The following is a 16,462-nucleotide window of genomic DNA, read 5'->3' on the forward strand; positions in this document are numbered from 1 at the left end:
GTGACACAAGTGTGTTTTGAAAAACGGCCGGGACTGTCACCTGCTCAACGCATCAGTACCTTCGGATGCCATGACAGTAATAGCCAATAATGTCAAAATATCATTTACAGGCCGATTTAACAGACGATCACTGCTGCCCGACCCGCAGTTCCATTTGCGGGTCCCGCGGGTTAGGGGTCTGCACGCGCATCACTACTCAGCTCAGTCTATAAAGGCTGTAGACAACAGTAAGGCTATAGACATTATATTCTATTCAGGCCGGCAGAACCAGCAGCACGGCACTGCTGATTAACCATTTTATTGCAGCACAGAGTGTCTACCAGCAACCAATTACTTGCAGAGGCTTCCTACAACTTGTTTTAATGGTTCCGATTTAATCAGAAGACAAATTAAACAGGATGACTAGCCAATGTGAAAATCAAAAGAAAGCATAGAATAATGTACTGAAGGAGACTTGTGCCATCACATTTTTTTGTGGTTTGAAAGCAAAGATCCGGTCGCTGCTGTGCAAAACTCCGCAATACAATTAGGTCTGAAAAAACCCCGGAGTCCCGAAGTTATTGTAGACAAACACTGTGATTCAGTCTGTACTAAGAACATTCCCCTTGATGCTCTCAGTGTCATCTTTAACATCTTTCCCAATTCTTGGTCAGTGTAGCAGCTCCAGACTTTATTTCCCTATGACATCACAAATTTGAGTTTTAGCACTCTAGCTTTTGGATATAGGAGAGATTTGTTCATGTTAACTAATATTTTTGGTCACACACATAGGAATAACTAGTGATGGCCAAATGAAGCCTCATGAAGCATTTTCTTTATTTTCTGAGCCCACTAGATGGCGCTTTTTGTTCAACACAAGGTTGAAAGCACATTGAATTGCCATTCTTTGAGCCTCTCTCAGTAAACCATGAGCGCCATCTAGTGGGCTCAGAAAATAAAGACAATGCTTCACGAGGCTTCATTTGGCCATCACCAGGAATAACATATATGAACTTTGAAAATGTGCATTCTTCCCCTTTAAGGCAGAGAGTGATGTTCTGAGATTAGATCAGATCAAGCCCTAAATACAAGTATTCCTATGAATAAGAGTAGATAAGAATTCTGAAGCAGCCTGGATAAGGCCCACCTGTCAGTTTTATTTCTAAAACTTTTTAAGGAATATTATTACCTGTGGTAACTCCGGCTGCTTTGATCTCCTCCATACTGCTCAGCAGCAGACAGGAACAATTCCAGGGGTTGTCCTGTAGGTTCAGCACCTAATGAGATCAGACAGGGTCAGGTTAATGGATTGATAATAACTTGGGAAAACAAAAAATACTTGGCCAGGTTTACACTTAGTTGTCTTTTGCACAGAAACAACTTTAGTCCACCAATAACTACGCATTTGATGAACATTCTTTGAGGAACACATTTTTGTCTTTCCCATAGACAATAACGAGCTACAGTACAAATATATTTAAAAGGTTTTATTTCAGACATTGGAGAATTAGACCAGAACTTCAGGTTAACAACATATTGTAAACATGATGATAAACTCTGACTTTTCTTTTTAAACTTAGTCCTAATAAATATTGAAAGCGTTGCACATTTGGAACACTCCCAGGGATTTTGGGGGGGTTTACCTGTAGATTTTTCAGCTGTCTGAATAGCTGTGAAGGGACACTGGCCAGCAGGTTGTGGGACAGGTCCAGCTCGGTGAGGACATCTAGGTCAGAGAAAGACTCTGGGTCCAGGCTGCAGTAACACCCAGAGGTAGAATCAGTTGTGAAGCAGTACTTAATGTAGGCATAGCAGTGTTAGTACACACATTACTGTAACAGCCATAACAGTCAGTGCGTGTACATGACATCAGAGAACATCGATTTATTGTGCTAGTCTGACTAAAACCCGACTTTTAAAATACATGTTAACTTGTTCGTCTGACTGAAATCGTACTAAATGGAATTTCTCAAAGTCAGACCAACACACCCAGATAATGTGATTGGGAGTTGAATTCCTACTGCATGTATCAAATCAGTCAGACCCAAACTAGCCTAGACACTCTGAGCATGCTCCACAGTTTTCGCCCTGGGCTTTGACCCAGAAGTCCAATAGTATCAAATGTGTAACAGAAGTAGAAGCCAGTAACAACATGGTGAAATCTACATCCAGAGCTGTGCATTTTTGGACAGACGAGAAGACACAGTTCATGCTGTGTCAGCTCAAAGAGTTAAATAATTTACAATACATGGGTGGGAGGAAGAGGAATGGCGACCTCGTCAAAAAGTGGCAGAACAGCTGGACAACTCTCAGTTGTTTGGTCTGTGACGTAATAGGTCAACAGGAAAGGTTCCAATACTAACAAGCTGAAAGAGGGCATACTTCTGTCGGTAAATCGACTCCCCACAACAGTCGTCCAATTAAATGGCCTAATCAATCCTTAACTGTAGTTCGACTTAACTGTGCATGTAAACGAGTGATGCAGCTATTCTCTTGGCTAATCAGTAACAGATATTTATCCTTATTTTGATCCGCACATTTTTAGAAGTCTGGAGCACTACTGAGATGTAACTCTCCTCCAAGTTTTATAAAATGTGAAAATAGTGTCCACTTTGAAAAATCTAACAAATTTAGTACGTTTATACATACCAACATCTTTATTTACTTTTCCAATGTATTCAAAACCTGATAAAATTAGTATATAGACTACAAGCTAGCGTATATGTTTAAATTTACCTGCTGATTTTGTTCCTGGTCAGCGACAGCACTCTGAGGTTTGGTACCACAGAGAAGTATTTGGCTGGTATACTGGTCACCTGGTTATCATCCAGGTGGAGCTCTACCAGTGTGGGATAACTAGCCAGGGCCAGTCTGTCATCGTCACTCAGAGTGATCAGGCTCTCCTCAATCACCAGTTTAGTAACATTGGAGCTGTTGTCATTATGAGGAATGACTTGGAGCTTGCTGGTGAAGTTCTTCACCTGCTGATGGATGAATGGACAGTGATTATAATCAGTTAAACAATCCAGATAACAGATGAACCATCATTGTTCTGGGCCAGAGTGTCCACACCAACATATTTCCACTTCCTGCAGTTTAAAAAATTATAAAGAACATTTCCTACCAAGATGTCGTCTCCCACAGCCTCAGCATTACTTCCATGTATATTCATCGCTACCACTGCAGTCAACCACAGCACAAGAAGAGGTTGTCGGTAATTCTCCATTATCCTACCCTGAAAAAAATGGATAAAACACATACTTTATATGGAGGATAGACGCCTCTGTTTTACCTGGGTGCTGAGATGATCGGTTCGCCTGCCTAAACAATCAAATTGTTTTTCTTCTGCTGTGCTACTGACATAATGTTTTAGCTCTGACCATCAGCCAGTAAGTCACTCATTCAAACCAACTATTCTTTCATTGCCAATACTGAGTTTGCATATTTGATTACGTTGAGTTCACATTTTTGGTTGAAACAGCTTCACTACTGCTTTTTAATTCCAGTGTGTTATTGCCAAGTTGGTTGCAGTTTATCACAAATCATTTTTTTGCACTCAAAAAATTAGAGTAGAAGCAGATAAAAGAAATATTCATAACGCCGCAATAAAAGAACTGGCTCTCCAGGTTTTATATTATTCTTTTGTAAAGCTGCATCAAAAAGATTATTTTCATAGAGTGTTTGATGTTTAGGCCTTAAAATGTCAGTATATAGTTAAAAAACAAATAAGAAGGTTTTCCTTAAACACATTAAAAGAAAGAGCAGCATTCATGGCAGCAGTGGGGGGAAATCTTTTTTATAGGTAGAAAGTGAAACAGCTTTCATGTTACAGCTATCACTGTAAACCAAACTCATTTTAGTTCAGGGGCCACACACACTTTAATCTCAAGTGGGCCGGGCCTCTAAAACCACTGCATAATAAGCTATACATATCAACCTCTTCAAATTTTTCTTTCATTCTGAAAATGTCCATCCATTTACCAAACAAAGAAGAAAGAAAAAATATATGCAAAATCAACAACAGTATGTCTTAGTTTTCCCACGTTCAGTCAGTCTACTTCTCACTTTCATTACATGACTTTTTTCATAATTTTCCACTAAAGTGGAAGCTGTTAAAGAAGCAAGTCATCCACTGCCTTACAATGTTAAGTTTCCTCAGCAGCAGGATTCCACAAGTATTCTTTGAAGATGGAAGTCTGATAAAGATTCCTTTGTACCGAAGCTGCTGGTTGACAATATTTTGCATAATGTTTAATATCTTTAAATATGACCATAGAAAGTACCTATTGTTATTTCAGAGAGCTGTATTCTGGTCAGGGCTGGGAAAAACTTCTAAGGCAGTACTTAACTGCTTACAGTTTAAATTGCTCCTGAAACCTCTTAGTAGTGATGGCCAAATGAAGCCTCATGAAGCATTTTCTTTATTTTCTGAGCCCACTAGATGGCGCTCATGGTTTAAAGAGAGAGGCTCAAAGAATGCCAATTCAGTGTGCTTTCAACCTTTTGTTGAACAAAAAGCGCCATCTAGTGGGCTCATAAAATAAAGAAACAATAAAACAAATGCTTCATGAGGCCTCATTTGGCCATCACTACCGATTAGTGCTCTACCTCTGAGCCACAGCCGTTAGTGCTCTTTAAATATATACCTTTTAAATCCCTTCAGTTTTCTTAATCTATTAAAGTGTAAACAACATAATATCCTGGACACTAACCTGAATATGAAACCTGTCATGTCAACACCTTAATTGAACTATGACCAGGACATCAAGTTTTCATTACCACTCATGCATGCACGTATAATAGACCGACAGATCTGCTGACACATGAAACATGATCAGAGTGCAGTATGAAATTTGGGTCAGTGAGTTCTCTTTTTAAAGGACGTCACGTACTCATCAATCATGCCGACACATACACTGAAGTCTCTTATTTTCCTGATGTCCTTTGGAGAAAACAAACACGTTGAACTTCCTGAAACTGAACTTAAGTGAAGACACGCACATCTGTACTATGTGTCCGCTAAGCAACCTTTAACTTGCATACAGTACAACATCTGTCAGTGTCTGTTGTTTTTCTGTAATGTGTGTCATCTCAGATATGTTTTTTACATAGATATGTATTCTGTCCAGGGTTGGAAAATAAGGTTGGTAAAATATGAAAGCACCTGCTAGATTCACTTTACTCATCAGACAATAAACAACAACAACCTATTAAGTGACTGGAAGATTTTGTAATCGACCAGCCACAGTGGCAGGTGGACAAACAAGATTATTTCAAGCTCTGATTCTGTTACTGCTCCGTCTCACTGAATAACAACCAAAAACACTTACCTGTACTTCTAGAGGCACTTAGAGGAAGTTAAGTTCACTTGTCACTGCGAAGCAGCCAGCACAGCAAACGACCTTTGTTTCTTGTCGTAAAACCTGAGGGCTGACATGTACTTCTTCTGCTAGCTAAACATTTATGATCGATGAAGGCAGTCCTTCTTTCTTTCTTCTGGTTGGAAGTACATTTTAACCATGTTGGACGTGCTGCTCACTTAGAAATTGAAATAAATGAGTTGTTTTTCTAATGAGATAACCTGGAGAAGGAATACTGTAATAGATGAGAGTTGGGAGGGAAAACAGACAAAGGGGGTTTGAATTATGTTAGAAGAAAAAAAAACGAAAGGCGAGTTGAACAGAAGGTAGGAGTGTAATTTGACAAAAGTAGAGAAGAAAGAAGCAAGCAGGGTTTATGGAAAGGAACTGACACAGGCAAGGAGGTAAGGGAGAAGGAAAGGCAGCAAGGAAGCAGTGATATCCCCACTCCGTCTTACATCTCTATCACTGTTCCTTCTCTGCATCCTTTCTTTATCTACTCATCCGTCTGTCTCATCAGCCCGGGGTTTGAATGTGGCCGAGGACCTTTGTCACAGGTCTCTGTCTCGATGCTAACGACTGATGAAGGCAAAGTAAAAAATTAAATTAACAAAAAACCTTTCCCTGTTGTGTTTGTCGTGCAGAAGAGAGGAGGCCATCAGGGCGATAGAAGAAGACATCAGGAGGGAAAGGCGGGTCGCTGAGGAGGTCGTCCAGGCGATGCCGGCCGCAAAGCAGGAGAAGTATTTCGGCATGACGACAGCCAATGAGGAACTGCTACAGGTATCAGTGTAGTTTGAGCCTTGGCATGGTACTGCTCTTTAGTTGGTCTAGTTATAACTAGTTAATATTACTGCTACTGTAGTTTAAGAGGCTGTCCACATGCTGCATCTTTAACTGCCTCGAGGTCAGGTGCTGGGTGCCACCTGCCTGCCTTTTCTGTGCCAGCTTTCAAGAGTGCGGCGGCAGGTTGTGTCTTTACAAGCACCGTATTACCGTGTTACCTGAAATCCTAAGTGCAGAGCTGATCTTCTTCCAGGCACTGTTTGTGTGTAGGTCTAGTGTCTGTGGGACAGATGTTACACCCTGTCAGCCCTGCACCAAAGTGCTTACTTCTTCTCTGTATTGTTTTTATTTTATTTACTTATTTAACCTTTATCTAACCAGGAAGTCCCATTGAGATTGAATATCTCTTTTACAAGAGAGACCTGGTCGAGGTAGCAGTCAATCAAAACACATTTAAAATGCAACAATTACAACATATGATACAAAAATCCACAATAAAACAACAACTATTAAAACATAGTGGCCTCTGTCACCACATTCTTTATATCTTTATTTCTAATTTTAGATCTTTTTGAAGATTTATCACAGACTGATATTTACGAAAGAAGGGAAAGATATCTGCCGACTGTGATTGGTTGTTCCTCTTCATATGACAGGCGGTGCGCACTGCTGTGTTCCAAAAGTTGCGTTTGTGCACACTGCTTTGGCATTTGAGCGCTGCTGCCGCATGTCTACATTACAATCAGTGAATTTGAAGGCGCAAAAAACACAGCATGCGTACCGCCCTGACACTGTTGCCGTCTTTGGCACCACATAAAATAAATGTACTTTATGTCCATCTTCTTTCTTCATCTTCTCTTTGCCTTCTTGTTTTTTTTGTTTTGTAGGAGCTGACTGTTCTGCAGGAGGAGCTGGACATTCTGATAACCAGGAAGGAGGACTATGAGGCTGTGAGTTGGATTGAAAAGACAGGGGATGATCAAGGAAGGGTTAATGTATGACAGAAGGGGGAGGGTATCTGCAGGGTTCACAGAGACATGTTAAACAGCGCATAGAGTGTAATTTAATACCTGCTCCACAGTCATTCCAGTCAAAGTATGAAAGATATCAATTAAAACCAAGCGCACTGTGTAAATGTAAGTAACTGTCACCCCTGATGCTAACATTAATTAATAATTAACAGAACCTCGACCTGGTTGATGGATAAAAAAAATGATTGAAGGTCCACATGAATTTCACACAAGGGCAGAGGTGTGGAACATAAGAGATTTCAAGTCAGGTTGAGCTAGAAATACATGGGAAAAACATTTTCTAACTAATGTTACTACCTACAGCAGGCTGGAGAAAATACCCAAGACCTCTTGTCAAAGAAATTTAAGACACTTTAATCCCTGAGGCCTTTTTTGGCGACGTACATTAATGTGTATAAGATTTTCGAAGACATGCAACCCTGGGAAGGGAGGAGATGAAATGTGGAAAAGAGGAAAGGAGTTACAGTTACATCACACCGCTGTGTAGTGTAAAGGGAGCTTCTGTAGCAGCAACAGTAACACACTCGCTGTAGTAGTAACTTTAGTATTGGCAGCAGTAGTAGTATGAAGTGTTTAATCTTATATTGCCATGTGTGCAGGAGCTAGCTCACTCGCACATAAAGCAGGAAGTGGTTCGGCTTCATGAGACTCTGTCGGCGCTGGAGGCGAAGCGTGACGCCATGGAGGCTGAGCATAAGAGCCTCAGCTCCCCACAGGAGGAGAGAGAGCAGCTATTCAAACAGGTTAGCTTCACACAACAGCTGAATATCAGTCGAGAACATAAAAGTACAGGCGATATGCAGCAACAATGTTTTATTAGACTGATACAAGCCAACTAAAAAATGTTGATTTAATGTTAATTTGACTTTGATTTGTTTAAAAGCTGCGTGGCTTGACATATTTGACACTAAACAATGATTAAAGTCAACATAATTACAATAAAATCAAGTGAATTAAACAGTCTCAGATTGATTGGTCATCTCAGACTGAATGTGTTCAGTAAGTGCTGCTTCATTTGACAGATTTAAGAGTTTCAGTTAGTTAAAAAACAATTAAAGCTGCTGTTTTGTTTTCCAGGTGAAGGAGGACAATCAGGAAATCGCCAGCATGGAGAGACAGTATGTATTCGTTTTAAATACAACATGCCAAAAGTCTGTCTGCATTAATGGTCTCATTTTCTTTTTTTTAAATTTATTTAGCTTCTCACTTTCTCACTTTAATTAAAAAAGCTTGAAACACTGACAGATGGTGGGCACTGTGACACACAACTTTAAATCTCACTTCTTATTTTATAAATTACTCAAATGAAGCCAAATCAAATCAAGTAAGAGAGTCAGCTTTGCAGCATCTTCTGCCAGAAGTTATAAAAACATTTTTAAGGTTCAAATTGTTGGCTCTCATAAACAGATCCATTTGGAAGTGAGAGGTACGAAAACTGGCAGTAGAGTAAAAATGCAGTGTGATTTTCATGAAGCGTGATCTGCCTCATTAAAGTGCTTTTATATGCATGTTTATGTTTTGCCTCACTCAACCTATGACCTTCGACCACAAAGACTATACATTTGAAACCAGTTTTGCATCTGTGTAATGATTGTGTGCATTTGTGTGTGTGTGTTGAGGCTTACAGAGATCCGGGACAGGATGGGACAAATCACAGAGGATATCCAACAGCTGGAGCAGGACTCAGAGGAAGCACAGGGTAACACTGGATGTCTGCTTTCAATTTCTCATTCCTCTATCACCGTTCTTTCTACCTGAGATATACTTCGGAAAAACGCACTGCAAGTTTCACATCTTTCATCGTAGTGGAAATTTTAAAAACCAGGGACCAGATGTAGAAACGATGCAAATGCACAGAAACCATGTGTATGCTTTTCCCCCACACATAAACTGGTACTTATAAAGAATTTGCAGCAAAAATTTTCGCACGTCACACATTCCTCAGACCAGGCGTACACTTGGTTTCAGCTGAGATAGCTGCGGGTGATATGATGAGGAAGAGATAAGTTTCAGTCTCAGTTCAGGGTTTGCAGCCTTTGAAGGACGTGGTCTTCGCAGTCCTTTGAAGACCACATCAGCCGAACCGAACGGTCTCCGAAATGGGAAGGTCTGGTCTAGGGAGGATTTCCTGGTTGCATCACCAGTTGTTCTCACCCCAACCTGTTAGCATTCTTGTTACCTAGCAACCAGCTGCGCTTGACCAAAGAAGGAGTAAGCTAGTAAGTTAGTTCACCCTAAATCATGGACCCAGAGATTTTTATCATATACATACAGTATATGTATTTTTTTTATTTAATACCTGAAGAGATTATTCACGTGGAGACACCGCCGTTTGATATATTTCAGACTGATGAACCGTGTTCAGGTAAACTTATTAAATTAAAATTGTTTAAGCTGTGTGCTTTTAGCTCATAATAATGTCAACAACGGTTAGCTAGTTAACAACTGTTAGTTAACTTAATATATAATCGTCACCGGCGCAATGCATCGCGGGACAGCCTGGGCCACAAAGGAATCATCCGTTGCGTCCTCCAAAATCTTGGAAAGACGGCTGCATTTCTTCGCCACATTTGAAGGAGCCTTCGAAATGGGACAGCCTTGGTCGCACCGATGTGACACAATCGGTCTTCAATGCAGCCTCTGAAGGCTGCAGCCACTGAACTGAGACACAGCTACAGAATATAAGTGAAATTGTTTTAGGTTGTTTGCTGACGTCACAGATTATGTTATTATTTTCGCAGTGTACACAGCTTTCTATTAAATGTCAATCAAAGGCACATTTATAAAGTTTATTAAGTTAATTGTGATCAGTGATCAGCCATCATCTCCCTGTTAATGACCATTTAATTTGACAAACTGACTAGATTTTGGTGGTCAGAGGTCAAGGTCAGTGTGACTTTGCATTTGTCTTGTGAGTGTGATATCTCACGAACACCTTGAAGGAATTTCTTCAAATTTGGCACAAAGGTTTACGTGGACTCAATGATAAACTGATGACATTTTGGTGGTCAAAGATCAAGATCAGTGTGTTCTTGTATCTGTCTTATTCTTATGAGCAATATTTCAAGAACCCCTTAAAGGAATAGTCCAAAAATGAAAATTCAGCCATTATCTACTCACCCTCATGCCGAGGGAGGCTCTGGTGAAGTTTTAGAGACCTCATAACACTTGCGGAGATTCGTGGGGGGAGTGTGTAGCAGCACAACTGCACACCAAGTGTCCTGAAGCCCCGACATAAAAAGTTGTTTGGAAAAATGTCATTTGAACTCTGTTTTTAGCCTCATTGTAGCCTGTAGCTCTGACTGTCTCTCTGTGGGCTGCGCTCACGTGTGTGCGCTTGCGCGTGAGACTTTTTATGTCGGGGCTTCAGGACACTTGGATCACTACGGACGAGCAGTATGGAGATATTTTGTGCTTTCAATTATGTGTTTTTGGACGTTTGAATCTGGGGCGCCGTCAGCCTCCATTAGGTGGAGTTGTGTTGCTACCCCCTCTCCCCTTGGATCTCTGCAAGTGATGTGAGGACTCTAAAACTTCACCTGATCCTCCCTCGGCATATGAGTGAGTAGATAATGGCTGAATTTTCATTTTTGGGTGCACTATCCCTTTAAGGGAATTTCTTAAAATTTGACACAGACTTCCACTGAGAACAATTTGGTGCTTACCTAACAAAACATTTTTTCAGCCATAGATCAAGAGTTCTTACACAAATTATGACAAAAATTCACACAGATGTCTAAAAGGTAAAATGATGAAGTGATGACATTTTATATCCAAATGGTCAAAGGTCAACTTCACTGCATCATAATGTTCTGCATTAAACACTTTACTGGCCATTATTCAGCATCATATCTCTGAAATATGCCTGAAAAATATTTTTTCAGTAAATGTTATTTGTTAATTTTTATGTAGTGTGTGAGTTGTGGTCATGTTTTGCAGGACAATGTGCAATGCTTATAACACACAGTGCAAAGTGCCACACATTAATTTAAAATACGACCGTGTTTTAAAATGACTTTAAAATCACAGACATGATGTGAACCTCTGAAAAGTATTGCGAGATTATCAAAACTGTTTTCTATTTATTTTCTGTCTGAATACTAAATGATTAAATTACACTGTGTCTGTACTAGTATGTGTGGACTGCTTGCAAAACTAACAGAGATTTTTTTCTGTCCATTAGGGGAGTGTCAGCAGAAATACAAGGAGCTGAAGAGGAAAGAGGAGGAAATTGACAGTGAGTTGAACATCTGACAATTGAGACAACAAAAACTGAGCTTGACAATGATTATTTAAAAAAAGATCACAGTATTATTTACTCAGATCTGATCTCATTAATGTGTCGCAATTGTGGGTATGACTTTTGATGTTTTCAAATATTGAGCATAACCCAGGGGTAGATAAGTCTCTGAGAAACAGTCAAGTATTAAAGATATAATAGCAAAACAAAAGGAGATTATGATAAGAAATGATATCTAGTTACTGTAGGGTTAGGCATGGTTTTTAAAATGATTTCACTAATATAAAAATATGTGGACTGAGACCGATAAATACATGGAAACAAACACTTTGCAGTGGCCTTCTGGAAGCTACCACCAGGAGTCGCCAGAGACGGAATATTTTTAAATCCTGCACATACGAGCTCCAGTGTCTCTGCATGACAAGATATTGGTTTAAATGTAAGTTACATGCAGCTTGTAGTGACAACATCCTTCATTTCTTGCTTTGTTCCAGGGTACCTGGAGTCATTTGAGGAGTCCAGAGGTCAGGAGCAGAGCAAGATGACACAGAGCCAAGAAAACATCGTCTCCCTCCTGGAACACTGCAGCAGGGTGAGGAGGAAGGGGAGAGGTGGAGAGGGGAAGGAAAGGAGGGGAAATGATAGTAAAAAAGGTCGAGTTAGAGACAAAGAATAGACAAAACTGGCAGGAAAAGAACATGTGGAAGAGAAGGCTAAGTCGTGTGTGTATATATGTGTGTGTGTGTGTGTGTGTGTGTGTGTGTAGAACATGTTGCGGCTACGGCAGGTGGACACAGTGACAGCCAGTGAGCTGAGGAACATGCAGGAGGTGCTGGTCAGCAAGGAAACGGAGGTGGTCCAATCAGAGAGCACTGCCAGAGGACTGACAACTGGTCAGTAACACACACACATTCTTGTATTTCTATCTTTGTAGGGACCCTCATTGACAGCCAAAATGTCCTCACTTTGCAAAAATGTCCTCACTCTGTTGCTAAAATATGTTTTTTGGTCCTCACTATGTGGCATGTACGAGTAGAAACTCACACACACGCACAGCACCAGTAAGGTGTACCCTCTTTGATAAACCCATCAAACTGTCCCCAAACTATCTACTACCCAGAGTCCCAGCGTCTGCAGCAGGACCTGGAGAAGGTGCAGCAGCTGGAGGGGAAGATCTCAATTGAGCTCAGCACCCTGAAGGAGCGAATCAGCACCATGGAGTCTGAGCTGGTCACCTACCGAGACCTGGACACGCTGAGGCACACAGCGGAGGAAAAGAAAAAGGTGAACTGAGAAAGTGGGACTTCACAGCTACATATACTTTTTGTTATCAAAGTACAAGAACCTTAGCAGTGTACTTCAGTATAGAATGGACTTAATGTATCTGGTTATTTACTTAAATCTCTGACAGAGGTCTGGTAAAATGTGAACACTGCTGTTAAATGTCTGTAACTCCAAACACAGAGGGCCACCTACAGGCACCATCAGACCATGGTTTAAGTTGAACCATGCATATTTATTTGTAGTTACAGACATCAGCCCATCAGCTCATTGTTGATCTTTAAACACTGTTGAATTATTCAACACAACCTGTGTGTTTGTATTTGTCTAAAGACAGCTAAACTGTAGGCTAACCAGATGTATGTTGTTGTGGTGCAGAGACTTCAGGAGGACCGCATATCGCTGACCTTGCGTCAGGATTCATTCAGGCAGCTGTTGGAGGAAATGAACCAGAAATATGAAGCTCTGAAAACAAAACTACAAGAAAATGAGACTCACGCTCAGGTTAGAGGGTTTCACACTTCTCTTAGAAAAACATCAGTACATCGGCACAAATATACTGTAGCCATAGACATTTATATAAACAAGTATAAGATTTTATCATTAGTTATAATGAATGTAGAAACACCTTATTTTACCAGTTGATACTTGTGATGTCTGCATCAAAATACCACCTACTGATAACAGTAAACATTTTTCCGTAGTTCAGATGTAATTCTGTCAAGACTTCATAAACATTTCTGCTTTCATTAAAACTCCCAATGTATTTGAGAAACTTTGAATGATTTCTGGTTCTCTTCATGTACTCTGCAAAACATTGGTCGAGTCATTTTTAGGCATTTTGATGCAGAAAAAGTTAAATATTATATCTTTTATGTTGTTACAAACGTGTCTTATTCTGCTCACGCTAGTCTTGTGTTCTTTGTGCTTGTGTGTATGTGTGTCTGTGTGTGTGTGTGTGTGTGTGTTTCAGCTGGCAAACCTGGAGAGAAAATGGCAACACTTGGAGCAGAACAACTTTGTAATGAAAGAGTGTATCCTTTTGAATCTGTCTTTATCTCTATTACTTGATTTATATGCCTCTTCATCGGGTGTAGTCGTGGTCAGAGGCATTATGTGTTTGTGCCGTACGTATGTATGTGCATATGTACATAGGTACCACCCTCCCATTCTTGTGAATAAAACATCTCAAGAATGCCTTGTTTTCTCAAATTTGGCACAAACGTCTGCTTGGATTCACTGTGCAATAAACTTCAGAGAATTTTGTGGTCGTGGGTTTTTCCTAAATTTTTTATTGTTTTTATTTATTTATTTATTTATCTTTGTGTCAGTTTTTATAACATACAATATAATAACACTTTTTATAAAACTTTTTATAATGTACTATACTTTGACCTTTTTATGAAATTTTTTGACATGCTATACTGACATTTTTATAAAGATGAAATTTGTATGACTTTTTTACGACATTTTTACCAAAATATACTATACCATTTTCATAACATGCTACACTATGACATTTTTATGACATTATTAACGACATGACTTTTCTTTTATATTTTTATCGACATGCTATACAGTAACATTGTCATGACATCTTAAACGACATGACATTTTAAAAATATTTTTAGTGACTTGCTATTCTATGACATTTTCATAACATTTTTATCGATATGGACATTTTTATCATATTTTGAACGACATGCTATACTATAACTTTTTTGTGTATTTTGAATGACATACTATACTATGACTTTTTTTGCGTATTTTGAACAATACTATGACATTTTTATCATATTTTGAACGACATACTATACTATGACATTTTTATCATTTTTTGAACAACATGCTATACTATGACATTTTTATTATATTTTGAACGACATGCTATACTATGACATTTTTATTATATTTTGAACGACATGCTATACTATGACATTTTTATCATATTTTGAACGACATGCTATACTATGACATTTTTTGCATGTTTTGAACGACATGCTATACTGAGACATTTTTTGCATGTTTTGAACGACATGCTATACTATGACATTTCTATCATATTTTAACGACATACTATACTATGACATTTTTATCATATTTTGAACGACATGCTATACTATGACTTTTTTTATCATATGTTGAACGACATGCTATACTATGACATTTTTTGCATATCTTGAACGACATGTTGCTATACTATGACATTTTTTGCATATCTTGAACGACATGTTCTACTATGAATTTTTTATCTAATTTTGAACAACATGCTATACTATGACATTTTTATCATTTTGAACAACATGCTATACTATGACATTTTTTGCATATCTTGAACGACATGCTATACTATGACATTTTTATCATATTTTGAACAACATGCTATACTATGACATTTTTTTGCATATTTTGAACGACATGCTATACTATGACTTTTTTGCATATTTTGAACGACATGCTATACTATGACATTTTCATGACATTTTTTATTACATACTACACTATAAAATTTATATAACATTTCTAATGCCACACTCTACTAAGACATTTCTATGACATTTTTATCGACATGCCATTTTTAATGACATACACACTTTTATGACATTTTTAACGATGTATACATTTTTATGACATTTATAACAGCAGACATTTTTATCATATTTTCAACGACATGCTATACTATGACATTTTTATCATTTTATTAACGACATGCTATACTATGACATTTTTATCATATTTTGAATGACATGCTATACTATGACATTTTAGTAATATTTTTAAAAACAAACTTTACTATATCTACTTTATATTTCTAACGACATATCATACTGACATTTTTACCATATTTTAATGGCATGCTATACTATGACATTTTAGTGATAATTTGAAAGACAAGCTATACTATGACATTTTTTCATAATTTTAATGACATACTATACTTTGACATTTTTATGACATTTGGATGGCGACCACAAAGCAGTATTTCACGTTTTCTTGGACTTCTAAAGCAAACTGTTGTGTGAGATCTGTTATTTGTCCCAGTCCTCTTTCCTTAACTGCAGCATCAGTCATCGCCTCTAAATCTCAGGAGAGTGATTACGCCTCAGTCGCCAAGAACGTCTCCCAACAAGTGGCAGAGTACAACAAGAGTCTCATAGAGTCCCTGCAAAACAACAGGAGTTAAAAGCACATCAACACACAAAGTGTCTGTTACTACGTATTTATCACATTTCAGTTAATTTCATAATAAAGTCTGTATAGTCTTGTCTTTTTGCAAAAGGACAGATCTAGCAATACGTTGTCTTAAAAACTTTAACCTACTTTTTATGTTTTCACAAATGATTTTACTTTTGAAAAAAACATTGTGTGTCATGCCGTTTAATATTCAGTTCAAGAAGTCTTTCAGTTTGTGATGGAAGTGGCAGTGTTGTGTCCAACTGACAAAAACTGTAACTGCTGACTATCCTCATATTCCCAAATGTCTGTAGTCAACGTTTCTAAGTATTTATCTACTATTTTCTGTATTTAAATAAAGTTTACAAAGCCAAACTCACTTATTGCTTTTCATATTTTTATATATGACATATACTGTGACATTTTTATCATATTTTGAACGACATACTATACTATGACATTTTTATCATATTTTGAACGACAATACTATACTATGACATTTTTATCATATTTTGAACGACATGCTATACTATAACATTTTTATCGGATTTTGAAAGACATGCTATACTATGACTTCTTATCATATTTTGAACGACATGCTATACTATGAC

General features: G+C 38.4%; 2 protein-coding genes across 3 annotated transcripts in view; one reads left to right on the forward strand and one right to left on the reverse strand.

Moving 5' to 3' along the window:
* The window catches only part of LOC126398052 (leucine-rich repeat-containing protein 19-like), an 8,605-nt gene extending 3,236 nt beyond the window's left edge, over positions 1-5,369 (reverse strand). The window contains exons 1-5 of one of the 2 annotated variants that reach the window (XM_050057219.1): positions 5,310-5,369; positions 3,104-3,214; positions 2,716-2,960; positions 1,623-1,734; positions 1,169-1,256 (exon numbers count right to left, since the gene is read on the reverse strand). In XM_050057219.1, coding sequence (XP_049913176.1) covers positions 1,169-1,256; positions 1,623-1,734; positions 2,716-2,960; positions 3,104-3,205 — 547 coding nt within the window. In that variant the 5' untranslated portion in view covers positions 3,206-3,214; positions 5,310-5,369. Of the gene's footprint in view, positions 1-1,168; positions 1,257-1,622; positions 1,735-2,715; positions 2,964-3,103; positions 3,215-5,309 lie in introns of both variants that reach the window. The other variant, XM_050057218.1, reaches the window with a different exon arrangement.
* Positions 1-16,220, forward strand: part of ift74 (intraflagellar transport 74) — a 26,170-nt gene extending 9,950 nt beyond the window's left edge. The window contains exons 9-20 of the mRNA XM_050057217.1: positions 5,984-6,122; positions 7,013-7,075; positions 7,756-7,899; positions 8,234-8,274; positions 8,776-8,855; positions 11,340-11,393; positions 11,891-11,988; positions 12,163-12,289; positions 12,517-12,680; positions 13,056-13,181; positions 13,651-13,711; positions 15,746-16,220. Coding sequence (XP_049913174.1) covers positions 5,984-6,122; positions 7,013-7,075; positions 7,756-7,899; positions 8,234-8,274; positions 8,776-8,855; positions 11,340-11,393; positions 11,891-11,988; positions 12,163-12,289; positions 12,517-12,680; positions 13,056-13,181; positions 13,651-13,711; positions 15,746-15,861 — 1,213 coding nt within the window. The 3' untranslated portion in view covers positions 15,862-16,220. The remainder of the gene's footprint in view (positions 1-5,983; positions 6,123-7,012; positions 7,076-7,755; positions 7,900-8,233; positions 8,275-8,775; positions 8,856-11,339; positions 11,394-11,890; positions 11,989-12,162; positions 12,290-12,516; positions 12,681-13,055; positions 13,182-13,650; positions 13,712-15,745) is intronic.
* Positions 16,221-16,462: the final 242 nt, after the last annotated feature.

The sequence above is a fragment of the Epinephelus moara genome, chromosome 11, assembly GCF_006386435.1.
Source record: "Epinephelus moara isolate mb chromosome 11, YSFRI_EMoa_1.0, whole genome shotgun sequence".
NCBI classification, from domain to species: Eukaryota; Metazoa; Chordata; class Actinopteri; order Perciformes; family Serranidae; genus Epinephelus; species Epinephelus moara.